This window comes from Lepidochelys kempii, chromosome 5, assembly GCF_965140265.1.
Source record: "Lepidochelys kempii isolate rLepKem1 chromosome 5, rLepKem1.hap2, whole genome shotgun sequence".
NCBI classification, from domain to species: domain Eukaryota; kingdom Metazoa; phylum Chordata; order Testudines; family Cheloniidae; genus Lepidochelys; species Lepidochelys kempii.
In genome coordinates, this window is record NC_133260.1 from 82,328,099 (window position 1) to 82,347,606 (window position 19,508).

Sequence of the window (19,508 nt, forward strand, 5' to 3'; positions counted from 1 at the left end):
ATTTTTTTAAAAAGACTTAATCTAAGGGTATGTCTTCACTACCCGCTGGATCGGCGGGCAGCAATCGATCTAGCAGGAATCGATTTATCGCGTTTAGTCTAGGTGTGATAAATTGACCCCCAAGCACTCTCTCGTCAACTCCTGTACTCCAGTGCCACGAGAGGCGCAGGTGGAGTTGACAGGGGAGTGGCAGCAGTCGACTCACCACGGTGAAGACACCATGGTAAGTCGATCTGAGTACGTCGACTTCAGCTACGTTATTCATGTAGCGTAAGTTGCGTAACTTATATCGATATTTCCCCCCCCCCCAGGGCTAAGTGAATGGATGAAACTATTATGAATTGGTTTGGACCCTAAGTGTAGCTCCTGAGACAGGCTGCTGCTGATCATGTTGGTAGCACTTTTAAAATTTGGCTGCCCTGGCCTCCTGGAGTACTATCAGCGTGACTCTTACACATCTTACTTTCACGTTGGATCTGTTCCCATTTATTGGGTGTTTTTGTGTGGTGACAAGCTGTAAAATTATAAAGGAGTATAGTCATCTCATAGTTTGAAAGTTGTGAGCAAACAGCTTAATAAGTGGTTTTTTGTGAGGCTAAGTGACATTTGAGAAAGCTTCTGAATCTGGACAGACATGTTTATTGCTATCACTACCTCTTTAAAGTCTGAATAAATTCATTTGAAGCTAAGGTCAACTGAGTAAAGCTGTATCAATTACACCACAGATCAGTGTAATGTTAATATTTAACTTTTTGATGGTTAAAGTCAATGCATTGTAAAGCAGACTTGAGTAAAGAAAAGTAAAAACTGCAAGATGGGTACTGAAGGTTTAGTCTTTCTGTTTCCCTTTATTAACTGTTAGGACTTTTGTATAGAGATGAAACCATAGGATTTTATAGAATTTACTCTAAAACCCTATGGAATTTAATAGAAAATTAGATCATTTGTCTCTAGTTTTTTGATCCTGGATAGATATTCTATAGCAGGGATAAAATTTTCTATTAAATTCCATTGCTAAATTTCTCTACAGAAAGACGGTCCTTTTTATAATAAATTCTGTTAGACTTTCCCATACAGTTCAGTAGGGGAAAAGGTGGAGGGGTTCTTTCTTTATATTGCGTGAGAGATTCTTCCACTCTCATTGGGTTCTTGTTTTTAATTTTATTTTTTGTAAACCCTTTCCTTCACCCTCCCTCAAGACCTAGTGTCACAACAACCATCTCCCAGTTAGAAAACGACAGTAGATGGATCTTCCTGTGGCTCCTGTTAACATCATTCCTTTAAATGGCTGGAGAGATTTGTCTCTAAGAAACTTGCATCCAAGGGTTTAGATAATTAAGTGATAGGTGTCTTCTTCAGAATTTCTACTCACTAGGCAGCCAATTTAACCTTGTACTATTATTGAGGCCCAGTCCTGCTCTTCTTGAAATCAAGAGCAGCACACCCATAGTATGGAATTTTAAAAAGCAACTAAATATTTAGCAGCATAAATCCCATTGATTTAGAATGAGACTTGTGTTCCTAAGTCACTTTGGCACATTTGAAAATTCCATCTGTAATCTTTGGTTGGTTCAGGATCAGGCCCAGAGTTGTTATATTTCCCTCTGTGCCCTTCCATCCCCAACCCCCCAAGTCTTTAAACCATGTAAGGTGTGGAATGTTGTTTTATATTTGTTTCATACATTAATAAAATGGTACTTTTTATATACCCAGAAAGGAAGATTGATACTTTTTCTTGAATATAAAGTAAAGGTGCTATTTGTTCTCCTCTGTGGTTTAGTCATACGACTTGAATTAGCCACAATACACTAGAAATAAGGATACTGCTGCAATCCACATTTTAAAAATTCTGTTAATTTTATTTATTTATTTTTGCAACTGGATAGTGAATGTCTACAGACATTTCTGCTGTAAATTCTAACCGGTTGGCATTACTGTGCCCTATCAAAGTATCTATCTAATTTGATAATATAACTGTGAAATCATCTTCCCTCACCCTTTCTCAAAAATGAAAATGTGAAGAATGCAAGACCTCTCATGAACAGGAAATGGCCGCTCTGCAATTATTCTGCCTTCAAAATTAGTTTATATTGTCTTTTTAAAATACTGCTCAAACTCTTTCTTCTCCAGAAAATAAACCTGCATTAAGGGCTAGATTCACAAAGAAAATTAGGTGTCATGATACTGAATGTTGATGGATAAATTAATTAAAAAAGTCAGAGTACAACAGCTTCAACGGGAGAAACCAAGGGAGCCCCACATCAGAATATCCTAGACGAGGGCATTCACCTGAAAGGTGGCAGATCCCTGTTCAACCCTTTTTCAGCCTCAAATGGAGGGGAGACTTAACTGGAGATATCCCAGATGACTACCCTAACCACTGGGCTAAAAGTTGTGAGGGACTTTCTCTCCCCCATCTCCCTTATTTTGTATGAGATTGCCTATTAGGGGCCTGATCTAGTAGCTGAGGTCGGAGCTTGCTTTCTAGATCAGGCCCCGCAGGTGAATTAGGTGGAGGAACACCTATCTACCTACTCCTGGTTTGTGAATTTATGAGGACTTAGGCATTTGGATGCTTGCCGTGCAGTTGCAGTGCTTATGCTCAGAGGTAGAAATGTCGGTGCCCAGGAAACTTTACTGCAAAAATTTAGGTGCTGAGCGATTTTTACGTTCAGGCCTACAGGGTTCAGGGGCAGCTGACCAGGGTTTTGTGAATACCTGTGGGACCTGATTCTGGGATTTAGGTTCCTGCAGTGGCAGGCGCCTAAGTCCTTTTGTGAATCTAGTCACTAGTGCAGAGGCACAGGATCTTTGATTTAACTACACTGGCTGCACTTGAATACTTCAGTATTTTCCAGGTGTTTTGTTGGGTCCCATATGGAAGACAAACCTATCTGACACCTCAAGAGAATGACTGGGGAGGAATTCTGAAGGGATATTCTTGCACATGCTTCCTCTTCCAGAACTCTCTCCCCTGGATTTTTCTACAGTGGGACGATCCAGTCCAAAATATGTACACTTGTCTCCACCCCCTCACCTCCCAAGCCTCTCCAAAATGATGCTCCCTTTCTCTTTGAAGGGAATATTTCTTGTGGAGCCACATTGCATGTTTGATTTTTCCCTGTGATGTATAAAATACTAAGACAAAGCAAGAATCTACAAACTAAGGGCCTGACCCTACATCCCTTACCCATATAAGCAGGCCTACTGAAGTCATCTTAAAATGGTCATTCCCTCACTTCTCTTTCTGCCACATTCCTGTTCATAACAGCGGATAGCTCCCCACTCTGTTATGGCACTGGTACTATTCACCTGAGTAAGAGTCTTTGGTTAGACTTCTCTCAGCAATGGATGAAAAAAAGCAAAGGGTAGGAGAGGGCAAGAAGGAATGAATGTTACAAAAGTAAAAGGTCACTAGATATGGTTTTTGTTACTTTACACTCTTTCCTCTGGATTTAAAAAAAAGTATGGGGGCAGTGTCTGAACTGCAGGGGAATGAACATTCACACTGCTCCTTTGTTTTGGTGTTTCTGATTGCACTGCAGTTGAATACTGATTGATACAAATAGTTTCTGAATCATAATACCCTGGGCCAGTTTCCTTGTATACTGAGGGGTTTCCTAAAAACAAATAAACAAACAAAACCCTTACAAATCACTGACTGGCAAACACTATATTTCAGAAGCGTAGATGATGCCATGGTTTTATTCCACTTTGAGTGTCACTGGTTGGACATCTCAAAGCGTGACAAGAAGAGCGGCTATGACTTTGAAAAGTGTGTCAGATGTGACAGATTGGAAGCTAGCTGAAAATCATTTGAGGAAAAACATGTTTGTGGTGTACACAAGGGGCCTCATTGAATCCTAATGGTTATTACACACCTTTCTGCTAATACGGTTGTGCTGGTGGGAGCAGACAGACATAACTTTAAGTGATACATAAAATCCAAGTAGGGTAACTGAATACACACATGCTACTTCTCTCTCCCATGAATGGGAAGAAGAGAGCTTCTCAGATACTCTCTGAGATCTCATTCCCTAAATTGGAATAGGACAAGGAGAGAGAAGTTGAGGATGGGAAAAGAAAATCACGTGTGAGCACGTTTGCAATGGGCCTCCTGTCTTACCCCCACCACACCCAGGAATTTCTCTTTCTGACTTCTACCTGTTGGAGGCTCTAGTGTCTTTTCTCACTTCGTTGCCTTTCCATTCACACTGAATCTGGTGCAAAACAATATTAATAGAGAATAGGTAGAGATTTTTTAGGAAATCCCTCAGTATTCAAGGCTTTTCCCTTTTAAGGCTCTTCCTCCCAGATTGCTATGCCTTACAGGTGTGGTGGGGTAAGACTGCCTGAGCTCAAAGCGGGTTTGCACACCCCATCACAATAGGATATAAAACCTCATGGTTGCAAGCATAAACCAGCCACTTTGTGGGGATAGAGGGAGAAATAGGAAAACATATCCCCTATGGACACTTTATCTCATAGCTGTCCACGGTAAGTTTCCCTGCATCTTCTTCTGATGCAGCTAGTACTGGCCATTATCGGGCAGTACACAGAACTATATGGTTCACCAGTCTGATTCAGTATGGCAGTTCCTATATTTGTATGTTGAAGTGATGAGTGTGGAACAGTATCTAAAGATTAAATACAGACAGATGAGACAGCAGATGCTAAAGCTGGCAAGACTGGTACAGGCTCCCAAGATAATGAAAGCGAATTTTCTGTCACTAACTGCCTTCTCCTAAAGCAAGGAGGCAAAGACTAATGTGTGATTGATGTTCCACTTGCCAAATTATAGGTGATGCAAAAGATACAATGCTAGCAACCAGAAAAGCTAGTGAGAAGACAGAAGTAAATGAATTAATATTGATAGTGATGATCTTCTGTCAGCCAAATCATATTTTATTATATTTTCAGTTGTGTGAAGAAAAGGGTGAATGCTGTAGTAGTGTGTCATGTATCCAAAGAGCCACTGGATGTGAGATGCTAACTGGAAAGTGGTGTTCTTGTCTAGGAATAATTTAGTTTATTTGTACTGTGTAATCTCTAGGTACAGTGGGTCCTGTTGATATATTTGAAGGCACAGTTACTCAGTCCATCTGTATAAACAGATTTTTCAAAAACAAGGATGTCTATATGTCTCAGGTGAATAGAATTAATGCAGTAGAAAATGGGAGCCTATATCTGCTAAGGAAACAAAATTTGCAGAAGCCTCTGAACAGGAATGCACACAGCAGCTTCAGACCTTTTATGCATATATGATTTGTGTGATGCATAAGGAGTTAGGCATGAGACTTCCATTAATATTGATCAAAGATGCATGGAAAAGACACTCCACATTACCCTTAAAATGTACCCCAGGCTACAAGAGAGAAAATGCAACAGGAGTGAGGGGAAAGAGAACTCATACATCATAAAAAGTGGTAACAGGGAGTACAAATACTATCTACCTAAAAATCAGCTTCTAAATATTTGTATTCAGAACTTTGCATGTAACATTTTTTTTGCCAGTGTTTTAGTTTAAAAAAAAAATTGTAAAGGCCTGAATCTTTATCCAGGACTCATTCTGTGTAATACCTTGTTTTGTTGTTCTCCTAGAAATCAGTAGGACTGCTTGCATGATAAGGCATTACTCTACATGAGAATGGATGACAGAATCAGGTGCTAAATTAATAATTTAACCTTTTATTCTGATGGAAAGCTTGACTGTGGCAATCAATCAAAAAACATTGTAGCATTTTGTTGAGGCTTATTGCCTTTCTTTCACAGAACAAACTATTTCAGAACTGACCCAATTCTAGTGGAGTTCGTTTTTTGTTTGTAATCTTAAAATTTAAAATAACAGAACAGGTACTTTTTAACATGACAAGAAAACTTCATGTCAAGTTTTAGCTGAAGCAGATATTTATAAGCCTCTGGAAATCAATATTAACAGCACAAATGCTTAATGCGTTTATCAACAGTGTTACTAGAAGCTTCTATGATCTTTGCCTGTTCAGCAAAGGTTAAAACATGTCTGAAGATTAGTACCACTCCTGCTCTTTTAACAGTGAGGTTATTCACATAGCTTTTGACAAGCATGGTCTAATACTGCCACTATATTCCAAAATATCTTACTGTACCAGTATTTTCTGGGTTAGCACCGAATATGTTCTTTGCAAGGCTTTTTTTTTTTTTTTTAAATAGTTGGTCCTGTCACTGGCTAGCCAAATCACGAAGAGAAACAATTTAGCCCAAACAGGGTTAAATAGTGTTCAAACTCTGTTTTCATACATGGTTCAGAGTTCATCATAGATAAGGCCTTGTCGTTATGAAACATAGTTAATGTATAAAGAAAAGGAGGACTTGTGACACCTTAGAGACTAACCAATTTATTTGAGCATAAGCTTTCGTGAGCTACAGCTCAGTTCATCGGATGCATACCTAAATTCAGTGATATTATAGGACCCCAATCCTGGAGGCAAAACTGCCAGTGATAGCAATGCACAAAGACTGCAGGATCAGCTGGAGGGTTCCCCAGTCACCAGTTCCACAGCTAGGCAGAAAGCAACCAGAACAACAAGCCCTGTGTGCATGTTGCTCCCCTGCCGGTGGAAGTACTTCACACGGCTCCGTTGCTCCAGTTCATTGAAAGCTTCGCTGCCCGGTGGTTAAACTAGTCTGCAGGGAAGAGGAGGGGGGCAACTGTGCTAGGGAAGGAAAGTAGTTAAGTCTTTGAATTTGTTTGGATGGTGGATCCTGAATCTTAAGGCTTGTATACAAAGGAAAGCTATTGCAAAATAAAATTAGGGTGTGAACTAAAAATACAATAGCTATTCTGCACTAGTTCCCCATGTGGACACACTTACTCCACACAAAGTGGATTAACCTAAACCAAATGAAAGCACAGTTTAGGCTGTGTCTACCCCGAGGGAGACAGAAGTGTGATTCTCAGCGCAGGTACACACGCTCATCAAGCTAGCATGAATATAAATAATTCTGCAGCCCTGGTAGCACAGGCAGCGGTGGCACAGCTTAGCTACCCGTTTCAGGTGGGCTTGTACTTGGCATGGCTAGGTTGTGTCTCTGCTGATGTTCCCTGTGCTATCATGGCTACTGCTTTAGTACTATTTATACTCGTACTAACTCTCTTCGACCTCGCACGAGGATGTGTAAGTGAGCTGGGAACCTTAGTATAATATAACCTTAGTATAAGGCAGCCTTAGTAAGGAACAAGCATTCACATTGGGAACTCATGTGGAATAGCTATTCTGGGCTATTTCCCTGTGCAGACAAGTGTACAAATGTAGCAGTTTGTTTTATAAACATCTACCAGGGTATTCAGCAGTAGATTTCCTGTAAAATTTCCAGCTGACAAACCAAACCAAAGGCAAAAGCTGATGCATATTTTTACTGGTCCACTGTGAGTTTAAAATATAATAATTTTTAAACAATTTTAAAAATGTATTTGAATTGAAATATTGTATTTAAAAAAGCAACGGTGTGACATTATGATGATACTGTTAGCTAGAAAAAAAGATGGTCCTGTAGTTAGGGTATTAGCTTAGCACCTAGAAGACCCAGGTTCAATATCTTGCTTTGCCCCATGCTTTCTGTGTGACTGTGGGCAAGTCACTTGGCCTCTCTGTGCCTCAGATCACCCGTTTTATAGATGGGGATAATAGCACTTCCCTACCTCACAGGGGTATTGTGAAGATAAATGCATTAAAGATTGTGAGGTGCTCAGATACTATGGTAATTTGGCCATATAAGTACTTTAAATAGCTAAATAATATCAGAGCAACATAATCACAGGGAAGTGGTGATACAGAGTATGGTCAGATTGCAATTTATCTGGTTGAAAGGTTCATGTGTTGTATAATATTTATTTATCCAGTAAAACAGTTAAATTAGATGAATGATCCACTGCATTACACTGTGTAGAATAATACAGTAATGTTTGCCTACAGCCCTTCTTTCCCCATAATTTGAAATAGCCAAGATGAAACAAATTTAGGTCTGTACCCACAGCAGTATGATGCAGTGCCACTTGCTTTGCCAAGGTGACTCCAATTCACAAACTTTAATGCAGAAGGAAAGCAGCTTGCATGTAGACAGGTTTACAGTATTACAGATGCTGATGAGTAGGTTCAGTAAATCTCAGTTCATGTGTCCAGTCTTTAGATCCTTGGGCTGATACACAGTAGCGCACTGAAAGAGGTACTCTCCTTTAGACCAGGTGTTTAAACAAAGGTTCTTTTGCTCTGGGTCGTAGTGAGATCCAAAGATGCATTTTGGATGCAAAGATGCATCTTTGGTCAGGGAAATCAGGTAATCTCAACATTTCCTCTGTCAGTGAAACAGATTTGCTCAAACAAGGTTGTACTTGAGTGCCTGATGACAGTTGAATTCTCATATGCAGTCAGTTGCTTTGCTACCAAAATCCATCCCTTTACATTATAAAGCATTTTCAATATGTCTAATTCAAAAAGTAAAGTTTATAACTAAGTCCCAGTCTCATTCAATTTCATATTACAAAAGGTGTGAATAATGTGTAGCTGCATTCACTAATCCAGCATCCAACCACCACAGACTTGATTCTTTCTAAATTGTCCCCTGTGCTAATTAGTGGTTGCTATAAAAAATCAGGCATCAGTGACAACAAAATGAATAGTGGTCTGATCAGGTTAAGGGATGATAAAATCATATACTATTCAGTCAAATTAACTGAAGTCAAATGAGCATTTTATGTTTTAGCATCTTATCATTACATGAGACATCTTCCTAATCCCATTTCCCTAATTACATTGTATTTCTTGCTGGTGAAAAAAAGTGCTGTGTGATTTTAAAATATATATTTGCAATTAGTTTCTCCCACACTGGTCCTGTCAGTACTTCTTCTGCAAAGATTTCCAGAAATCCTTTGTTAGTCCTACTTTTACAAGAACTACTGATGCACTTCTTTAGGAGAAAGAAGATGAGGAGAGTAAGGAGGCAGGCTAATTGAATGCACAGAAAGATAAGTGAATATCTGATAAGAAATGCACCCTGTCCATATAATGACAAAGACTCTGGGTCAAGTTATCATTTACATGAAAACCACTTTACACTACTTGCAAAGGGCCCTTAGGCCAGGTCTACACAACAAATCTGTATCAGTATATCTGTTATCCAGGGGGTGTGAAAAATCCGCACCCTTGAGCGACATAGCTATACCAACCTAACTCCCTGTGTAGACAGTGCTGCATTGATGAGAGAGCTTCTCCTGCTGACATAGCTACAGCCTTTGGGGAGGTGGATTAATTGTTGACAAAGGAGCATCTTTACTAAAGTGCTACAGTGGTGCAGTTGCACTAGTGTGAAAACAAGCCCTTAGTGTAAATGAGAATCAGGTCCTGAGTATTTAGTGGAAAACAGCGTACCTGGGTTTTTAATGTTGGGAAGAATATGGGGCCCAGTCCTGCAGCCATGGCCAGATTCTGTCTAGTCTTATGCAAGAGGTCCCAAGAACCTTTCACCCCAGCTTCAACTCTGGTGTGCAGCCTATGTAGGGGGTCAATCAGAATAGCAATGTCTGTGATCGGGGGAATATAGAAACTTCTGTCCCTATGCTCTCAGGAGTGGACAGTACCCAAAAGGAGGATGTGAGGCCCACTGAACAGGACTGGTGCCCAGCAGGGAGAAGCTGCAGTCCATAAAGAAGTATAGTAGTGGAAATGCTCCCCTCCCTGTTGACGTTTAGGGAAGTAGAATGCTCCCAGTCTTCTTGTTCAGGTAGTGCAGCTTTACCAAAATGAGGCTTTTCCTAAGAGCCATACTGTAGTGCTGAGTGAGCTTGAAAGTTTTTAGGATCCTAAGGACTGCTGCTTTTGGTTCATCTACAATCCTTTTCTAACATTTTAATCTGCTCTTGACAATACTTCCACAGTCTACAACTTCAAGCATTCTCACGAGCAAGCAATGCTAAAAACTGTGGGCCAGAGCCTCATCTGGAATAAATTGGCATAACTCCAGTGAAATAAATGGAGCTACAGTCATTTACACCAGCTAAGGATCTGGTTCCAGGAGTAGTTTTTGTAGCAGGCACCACTATCAAATACTATAGCTAAAGTTGCAGATCTGATTCTATTATTATGACATCCTGGTGCTGATTCTGGTACACTGCTCCAATGGTATATAGGGGCCACAGTTGTACCACAGGATGCTGTAATGGAAATAAGTGAGATTACATATGTGTTCTAGAGATATTTTTAATGTTACAGAGTTATTAAAATCAGATGTTGCTTTTCTTCAGTGAATAGTATAAGTTTATCTTGTGCACTTTGTATTTACATAAAACTGGATTCTACATTTAGGTAAAAAAGATTTGAATGCTATACATAAAATTGTTTCATTGCTTACTTCTGCTGCCACCAGATGTCGCTGTGTTTATAAATAAGTGATGGTTCATCTGTTCTCTTCTCTTTTCAGCTTTTTTTCCCCTTTGACTTAATCAAGTATGATTTTAAAAAAGATGAACCGATTAGAAATAGGCATGGTTGGTGTGAGAAGGTTAAGAAAGGTAAGCATTCATTATAACAGGATATGTCCACCCTATAAATAACTTGCAGGTGTTTTTTTTTTTTTTAAATGAACTGTATTGTTGTGTTACAAGTGATAAAGCACCAACATCAGCTAATAATAACCTATAACAATCTGCCTACAAAATCAGTAGGTTTAATGACCTGAAGTGGTACATTTTTAAACATGTGAGGCTTTAGAAGCACAATCTGTTTAATGGTAGACTGCCTAAGGACAAAAGCACGAATAGGGAAAAGATGGTCTTTCTTTTCTGCTTGAAATTTCAAAATTTATCAGAATGAAAACCTTTTTAAGTGTCAGAATTTTCCAGACAATGAAATTCTGAGTTTTGACAAGTTCTAACTGTATCTGGGAAAATAGTGGTTCTGAAAAGATATTAGGCTTCACAGTGGACAAGCAACTCCATGTGAGCTCTCAGTGCGATGCTGTGGCAAAAACGGCTAATGCAATCCTTGGCTATATAAGTAGGGGAGCAGTGAGTAGGTTTAGGGAGATGATTTTTACCTCTGTATAAGTGATTGATGAGACAGATACTGTATACAGTTCAGATTTCCATATTTTAAAAAGCATATTGTAAAATTGGAGAAGATACAAAAAATAATTAAAGGGCTGGAAAAAATGCCTTACTGTGAAAGACTAAAAGAGCTCATTCTGTTTAGCTTATCAGAAAGATTGAGAGACTACCTGATACATGTATAAGGAGACTACCTTTCTGGAAGTTATGTGTTAACCAAACAAAAGTTATAGGACTCAATACAGGGGTAATTGGGTAAAATTAATGGTCTATGATATAAAAGAGGTTAGAGTAGATGCGCCTGTAGTACCTTCTGGCCTTAAACTTTATGAATCTAAGAAAAGCAAGGCAAAACCCTGTTATGTAGTCTTTTTATGCTTTCTCCAGGATTTGGTCCTAAACTCCTTGTAACGTTTTCTATCCCTTTTGGGTATATTTTTTATTGGAGTACTTTTCTCTGCTAGAACAATGTAACCCTCTGGTTTTACTGTTCAGAAAACGCTTTAATAAATGTGAGACCCTACAATTAAAACTTGTGTGTATGGGTAACCCTAGAATGCTCAGGGACACAACCAACCCTTCCAGGAATGCGCTGTATACTTTCTGTTTCGAACTAGTAGTCCATAGAAGTATTCTACCCATGCATTCTATGTGCAACAAGCAGACTTATTTCCTCCTCTCCTAACTTGTCTGTTATTTTCTGAAAATAGATTTGGTTAACTTTTATAAGTTAATTGGCAAAGAAAAAAAACTGATTCTGTATAAATATAATCCACTTTTCTGGCTTCAATGGAAACTGCTGTGGAGCTCAGTACTCTTGAAAATCAGGCTATTTAAATATGGATTTAATACCTAGCTTTAGACATACATTTTTTGCAAATCTTAGGTACTTTATTTTGAGTATTAAAAGGAAACTAATGCTGACAATTATAATTCACTAAGAAATGTGAGATCTAATCTTTCTTGGCAGGTGCACTTTAGTAAGTGATATCTCTAAAACAGAGCAGAGTCTGATCCTCCACTGCCTTGCATCTTGTGTAGTGATATTTATCCTGTAAACAGTTAATGGGGATAAGAGGGAAGGTCCTCTCCTGGAACAGTAACTGGTTAAAATATACAAAACAAAGGGTAGGAATAAATGGTCAGTTTTCCGAATGGACAGAGGTAAATAGTGGTGTCCACCAGGGGTCTGGCTGGTGCCAGTGCTGTTCACCATATTCATAAATGACCTGGAAAAGGGGGCAAACAGTGAGGTGGCAAAACTTGCAGATGATAGAAAACTACTCAAGATAGTTAAGTCCCAAGCAGACTGCGAAGAGTTTCAAACGGATCTCACACAAACTGGGTGACTGGGCAACAAAATGGCAGATTAAATTCAGTGTTGATAAATGCAAAGTAATGCACATTGGAAAACATAATCCCAACTATAGATATAAAATGATGGGGTCTAAATTAACTGCTACCACTCAAGAAAGAGATCTTGGAGTCATTGTGCATAATTCTCTGAAAACATCCATTCAATGTCCAGCAGCAGTCAAAAAAGCAAACAGAATGTTGGGAATCATTAGGAAAGGGGTTGATGATAACACAGAAAATACCATATTGTCTCTATATAAATCTATGGTATGCCCACATCTTGAATTCTGCGTGCAGATCTGGTTGCCCCATCTCAAAAAAGATATATTGGAATTGGAAAAGGTAAACAAAAATGATTAGGGGTGTGGAAAAGCTTCCATATGAGGAGAGATTAAGCAGACTGGGACTTTTCAGCTTGGAAAAGAGATGACTAAGGTGGGGGAAATATGATAGAGGTCTCTAAAATCATGACTGGTGTGGCGAAAGTAAATAAGAAAGTGTTATTTACTCTTCCTCATAACACAAGAACTAGGGGGCCACCAAATTAAATTAACAGGCAGGAGGTTTAAAACGAACAAAAGGAAGTATTTCTTCCACAGGTTGACAGTGCATTGTATGAACTCTTCGCCAGAGGATGTTGTGAAAGCCAAGACTATACCAGAGCTCAAAAAAGAACTAGATAAGTCCATGGAGAATAAGTCTATCAAAGGCTATTAGCCAGGATGGACAGGGGTGCAAAATCATGCTCGGAAGTGTCCCTAGCCTCTGTTTGCCAGAGGCTGGGAATGGGCAACAGGGGACAGAGCACCTGATTAACTGTTCTGTTCATTCCCTCTGAAGCACCTGGCATTGGTCACTGTCGGAAGACAGGATACTGGGCTAGATGACCATTGTTCTGATCCAGTACGGCCATTCTTATGATCTTATGTAATGTAAAACACTATCTTTCCTATTTGGCAGCAGTTTATATGCACCTTGGACAACTGCAAAGGACTACAGAAGGTGCAAGGCAGTAGAGCAGAAGACACACTATTGTTTGTTGGTCTCATAGGCTAATTCCACCATGTCGAGTTGGGTATCTAGTATCTTAATATTGTAAATGTAGGATATGTACTCAATTAACATTAATGTAAACATTAACATGAACTATCCTGTGATATCTTACATCACTATTCACCTTAACTTTTCTCTGTAGGTGAGGCTGGTCTTCTCATTTCCAAAGTGAATGCAAAGAATCCCTTCTTTGGTTATGCTGGGAGTAAGAAACATACAGAAAAGAAATTACTCTGCGAGGTGTTTAAGAAGGGAGACATTTATTTCAATACAGGGGATCTGATGGTTCAAGACCAAGAGAATTTTCTTTACTTTTTGGATAGGATTGGGGATACCTACAGGTACAATCACTATGTCCTTATTAAAAAGCATTAGTGCATGGGATAGGATAATATTGCTTGACCTGTTTTGCTCCTCTCCTCGCTCCCAAGTGTCTCTGGTTCATATCCATTCTTGAAGTATATAACAGTGCTAGTGTTTAATTTTGTGAGCAGCATGCAACCATACCTAACTTCATTTTGTGGCAGGTTTTCATTCAACGTTCCTCATGATCCTTCTCATGAGCATTCTAGCAAATGGTGGGCAAGGAGACTTGGCACACTGAAGTAGAGAAGTGGGGAAATGTATCAAACAAAATAGATGTCTACATTTGGTAGATTTAGCTGGATATAAATGTTGAAAATAATTTATTTCAGATTAGTATAGGATTTACTTGTTTTCATTATTTATTTATTTTTAAATGCAGCTGTTTTAGCAAAGCTTACTCTTATGGTGATCAGAGCATCACATTAACTGGACATGCTAGAACAAATGTAGGGTATATTTAGACCAATGTACTCATAATTCCTATAAAAGGTAATATTACTATTATTAATTTGTATTATTATAGTGCCTAGGAGCCCCAATCTTGGATCATGACCCCACTGTGCTAGGTCCTGTACAAACACAATGGAGTCAAGGCCCATGACTGTGGCTACTAGGCACAATAATAAGATAAATTATTATTATTATTATTTTATTATTAATAATAATATTAATGTTAGCTTCCCCCAAAGAGCTCATAATATCCATCAGGAGTACAATATGCCCATATGTTTTCATGAGGGTACAGTGTTTTGTTCTCCACTCCCGACTCCATTTAGATGGAAAGGAGAGAATGTTGCAACTACTGAAGTTTCTGATGTCATTGGTATGTTGGACTTCATACAGGAAGCCAATGTATATGGTGTTCCTGTGCCAGGTAAGAACCTTTTATTTCTAGAGGTTTTTCATTAAATTCATGCTTCTATTCCTCATAACTTTTATTTTTGCTTTACAAAGTTATACAATCACTTTTAATTAACTTGGCTATTTAATATTCAGCTCTCTAAAAAGCTCTTAAGAAGAGCTCAGATAACAAAAGATTGTGGATCAGCCATTTAACCCTGTACTTTGATTTATGTGGAATATAAGAGAGACAACTTGATGTTGTATTGTTGTTATAAAGGTTATTTTGCCATGAATTTGAGACTACTGCATAACTTGAATTAATCCTCTGAGCATCATTAATATGGCATCTGGGAAACCCAAACATTTGTATGGAAAAATAGAAACATTTCAACAGAGTGAGGAAGCAAAGAACTTTTAATCATTTAAATTAAAAAAAAAGTCACATTAAACTAAGCATTTGAGCTAGTTTGCTTTCATCTTTTAACGCAGTCCAGTAAACTAGTGCTGAGGGAGAATTTCCCTGGGAACCTAAAAAGAAATGAATGAAATATGTAAAACAGTATGATGATAATAAACAAAAAAAAAAGTTTGCCGAAAATGGTCTGGGCCTGATTTCCATTCATGCTACAGCCTCTTTACACCCCACTGGGAAGTTAAAGAGGTTTGAAAGTAGGTGCAAGTTTAATTTACTCACACTTTAAAGCCCCTTTACTCTGAAAGAGCAATGTAAAGGAGCCTTACTGTAACTGAGAATCAGGACTACTCTGTCTACAGTGGTCTCCATTGTATGTTCAACACTGGCCAACAAATAGTATAATTTTTACCCAAATTTTAAAAAAAAGGAATAATTGCAATATCTCACATGCCACTGTGGGACAACTTTTGGCAAATACTGAATTTTTAATGGCAGCCGCCCTCTGTGTATTAAAAGTAAGAGACCACATAATTGCAAGGTGATATAAAAAGGTTTATTGTTATGAGTTTAGGGTGGCTGCTTTACTCCAGAGTGGCAGAGGCACTCATCTGGAATAGCTTGCATAACCTGTGAGTGGATAATAAGGCTAAGATTTTATCACAGATATTTTTAGTAAGTTACGGACAGGTCATGGCCAAAAGAAAAATTCAAGGAAGCCTTGACCTATCCCTGACTTTTACTAAAAATATCTGGGACAAAATGGGGAGCTGCGGGTCCCAGCACTGCTTGAAGTGGGGCAGCTGTGCAGGGGGTAAGAGCAGCTTGCAGCAGGTGGGGGGCGTAGGGTACTCCTGCTGCCTGCAGCTCTGGGGGGTCCCCCCATTGCCCGTGGTGGCCAGGAGCTGTGGGGTGCACCTGCCTCCCATGGGAGCAGGGAGCTGTGGGTACCCCTGCTGCCATTAGAGGCAGCAGGGGTACCCTGCAGCTCCCTGCCCCCCACAGGCGGCAGACTGAAGTCACAGAGGTCACTGGAAGTCATGGATTCCATGACCTCCATGACTAAATTGTAGCCTTGCTAATAAGTAATGCAGTCATCCTAAACAGAAAAAATATTACAGAAAGTTCTAGAAACCTAAGCTATCTAGTTATAACTTTTCTTTTCTGCCAGTACTTAAGTTATTCTCAGACATTCCTATAATAATTTCCCCTATAAAATTTGTGACAAAATATACGATATGGTGATGAAGTATAAGGAATTCATTTGAGACTGCCTACATAACTCACTTATGGTTCTGGTACATAAGAGTAATGTAGTCATTCCACATTTATTCCAGTAAAGCTTTTGTCATTTTGTGTGTTCACGTGTATATTTTATCGTTTGATTGAAACATAAATACTACATACATTCTTAATCAGACAAATTTTCAGTATATTAATATATGATTTTTAAAGTCAGGTTACACTAAGATTGAAAATTTCCAGATTATGTAGCATATAACTAATTTTAAACTTTTTTTCACAGATCATGAAGGAAAAGTGGGAATGGTCTCTGTTACTTTGAAGCCTAATAAGTCATTAGATTTAGAACAAATGTATGAACAAGTTGTGACATATCTACCAGGCTATGCTTGCCCACTATTTTTAAGACTCCAGGTAATTTACATTTATTGTGCAGGACACACAAATATCACATGTGAACAGAACACTGACAAAGATCATAAAAGGCAATATGGTGGGTTGAAGAGAAGGTATCTGATGGTGTATTGCACAGATTGACCGTATGACCAGTCCTATTTACCATCTTCATTTATGATCTAAAAGGGGAAATTATACAGCATAGTAATGGAATTTGCACATTATGCTAAACTGGGAGGAGTCATGTACAGCTGTGAGGACGGAGATAATACAAAGAGATTTACAGAGATTAGAAACATGGACAGGGAATAACAAATTATATTCAGATTAATAAATGGTACCTAATGCATCTGGGAAAATAACCTGAAATCTATATAGTTAATGGAAGGGAGAGAGCTGGGAAGAAGTAATGCTGAAAGAGAAGGGGTGATAGTAGACAGCGAACTAGACGTGCATTTGCAGTGTGACATAGCCACAAAAATGCCAAGGTATCCTGTATTGGAGCAGAGTTAACAAACCTTCTCTATATAGCTCTGATGCTCCTGCACCTGGAATAGTATATTTAATTCTGAGCACATATTACCAGAGAGATTTTGACAAATTGAAGGGAGTTGAAAGGAACATAATATTATCAGGAGGCTGGAGGAAAGGTTAAGAGCAAACTGTGTATTGTTTGTGTAAGCAACAGTAAAGGTGCAAGAGGTAATGCTACAAATTTCTGAAGGGTGTTAATAGCAAGGGAAGAGAGGAATGATGTATTGTTATAAATTGGAGTAGCTGGATGAAACTAGAAAAGCAAACCAGGCTAAATAGGGAGGAAAAAATTTCCTGACAGACAGATATGAGGTTCTGACTAACCTACCATTCCCATTTCCCTCCCCCTTATCCCCCCCTTCCCTCGCCAGGAAGGAGTGATTTTAAAAATTAGACTAGGCAGAACATTACAAAGTATTTAGTAGAGAGCAATCCTGCATAGCAAGTGGATGGACTTGATCAGGGTTTCTCAAACTGGGGGTTGGGACCCCTCAGGGGGTCATGAGGTTATTACATGGGGGGGTCGCGTGCTGTCAGCCTCTATCTCAAACCCCGCTTTGCCTCCAGCATTTATAATCGTGTTAAATACGTAAAAAAGTGTTTTTAATTTATAAGGGGGGGGTCGCACACAGAGGCTTGCTATGTGAAAGGGGTCACGAGTACAAAAGTTTGAGAACCACTGGACTGGATGATCCAATATGACTCTTCCATCTTCCGTTTCTGGATATTAGTATGGGAACTTATTGGGGGAATTCAGAGATGCTCATTTACATTATAAATAGAGGCTCTTGATTGTGACAGTCTGTACTTTGTGAACATCTTCCTAAATTTTGTCTTTATAAATGTTCACAAACGCAGAGTAGTTAAGAAGCTGGGCTATTTCAGTCAAATGTGGGCTCTCCTATAAAGCCTTTGATTTGATACTACAGTTGCAAGATCCAAAATATAGTTTGCAACATTCTTCCCTCTTGTTTCAAACTCTTGCCCCATGCCAGCATGCGGGTTCTGTGGCTCAGTCCCTGAAGAGGGAGAGTAAGAGAATAAATTAGAGAGACATATATGTTTGTGTGTAGAAGAATATTTAATAGAGGGACAAGGAAACTCGAAATGTGGCCCAGCCTAGGCAACAATAAAAGGGCTAAGACCCAGATTGAATAGGAGGGAGGGTTAACTGTTGTCACCATGGAGCTGTCAGTCAGCAAGAAACGATTTTGCTCTGCTCCTTGTGGTTTTGGAACATAAGCAGGAAATTTCACGCTAGTCTTGATTGGGCCTCAGTTACTTAAGGGATGGACTGCAAATTTGTCATCACTGGGTAAACCAACCTTACACTTAAGTCAAGAAGGTAGGTGTCCATGCAGACAAGAGAAAAAGCATTAAATATTTCCACTTAACCTTAAATAATTTTCTTTCTCCCCTAGGAAACAATGGAAATGACAGGAACTTTCAAACAACAAAAATTTCGGTTGGTGAGGGAAGGGTTTAATCTATCTGCAATCACTGATCCACTTTATTTTTTATACAGTTCTAAAAAATCTTATGTTCCATTAACCAAAGAACTTCATGACAAGATCTTATCTGGGCAACTGAAACTTTAATTAGTGTTAAATTAACAGATTTGATAACTACTTTGTAAGAAGCAACAAAGGCACTAAGTAATATTTCTATGTAGTTTGTATTCTTGATATTTTGCAGCCATATCTTTTTGGATTCAGAAGTTTCACTACACCTTTCAGTTTTGATCGTCACTGAACACTAATAATTTTCTATCTCCTGAAACACCAAATATACTTTATATTACTTATGAAACATGTTTAAAATGTATCTTCTTTGTGATTTGGGGTATGAACGTCTTGAACCTATTTTCTATATCAGACATGAATGAGTGATAGTTACAGAAAAATAATAATATACACAAATAAATTATATTGGAAAAATATACTACTGTTAGTATTGTTGCTTGAGACTAACATCTATTTTACTGTACTTAATAGTTTTCCTTTAAATTTCATAAAGCCAAATGATTATTTATAAAATGTTAAAATTAAAAAGGAACTGAAGAAAGGTACGGAAAAAACCACAAACTATAATTTTCCTGCTCTATGAAAACATTGACTTAAGCTGCTTAGTTTCAATACATGGAAGGCATACAGCATACATTGTTCTTATCTCCTTCCCACATGGCATCTGGATCTTGGTTCTGTCCTCATCTGATTCCTAATCCACTTA

The 19,508-nt window shown here is 38.7% G+C and overlaps 1 protein-coding gene across 1 annotated transcript in view; it reads left to right on the forward strand.

Annotated features, from left to right (window-relative positions):
- SLC27A6 (solute carrier family 27 member 6) overlaps window positions 1-18,877 on the forward strand; it is a 55,741-nt gene extending 36,864 nt beyond the window's left edge. Inside the window, exons 6-10 of the mRNA XM_073346228.1 lie at window positions 10,453-10,543; window positions 13,629-13,827; window positions 14,629-14,726; window positions 16,633-16,763; window positions 18,701-18,877. Coding sequence (XP_073202329.1) covers window positions 10,453-10,543; window positions 13,629-13,827; window positions 14,629-14,726; window positions 16,633-16,763; window positions 18,701-18,877 — 696 coding nt within the window. The remainder of the gene's footprint in view (window positions 1-10,452; window positions 10,544-13,628; window positions 13,828-14,628; window positions 14,727-16,632; window positions 16,764-18,700) is intronic.
- The last annotated feature ends 631 nt before the right edge of the window (window positions 18,878-19,508 follow it).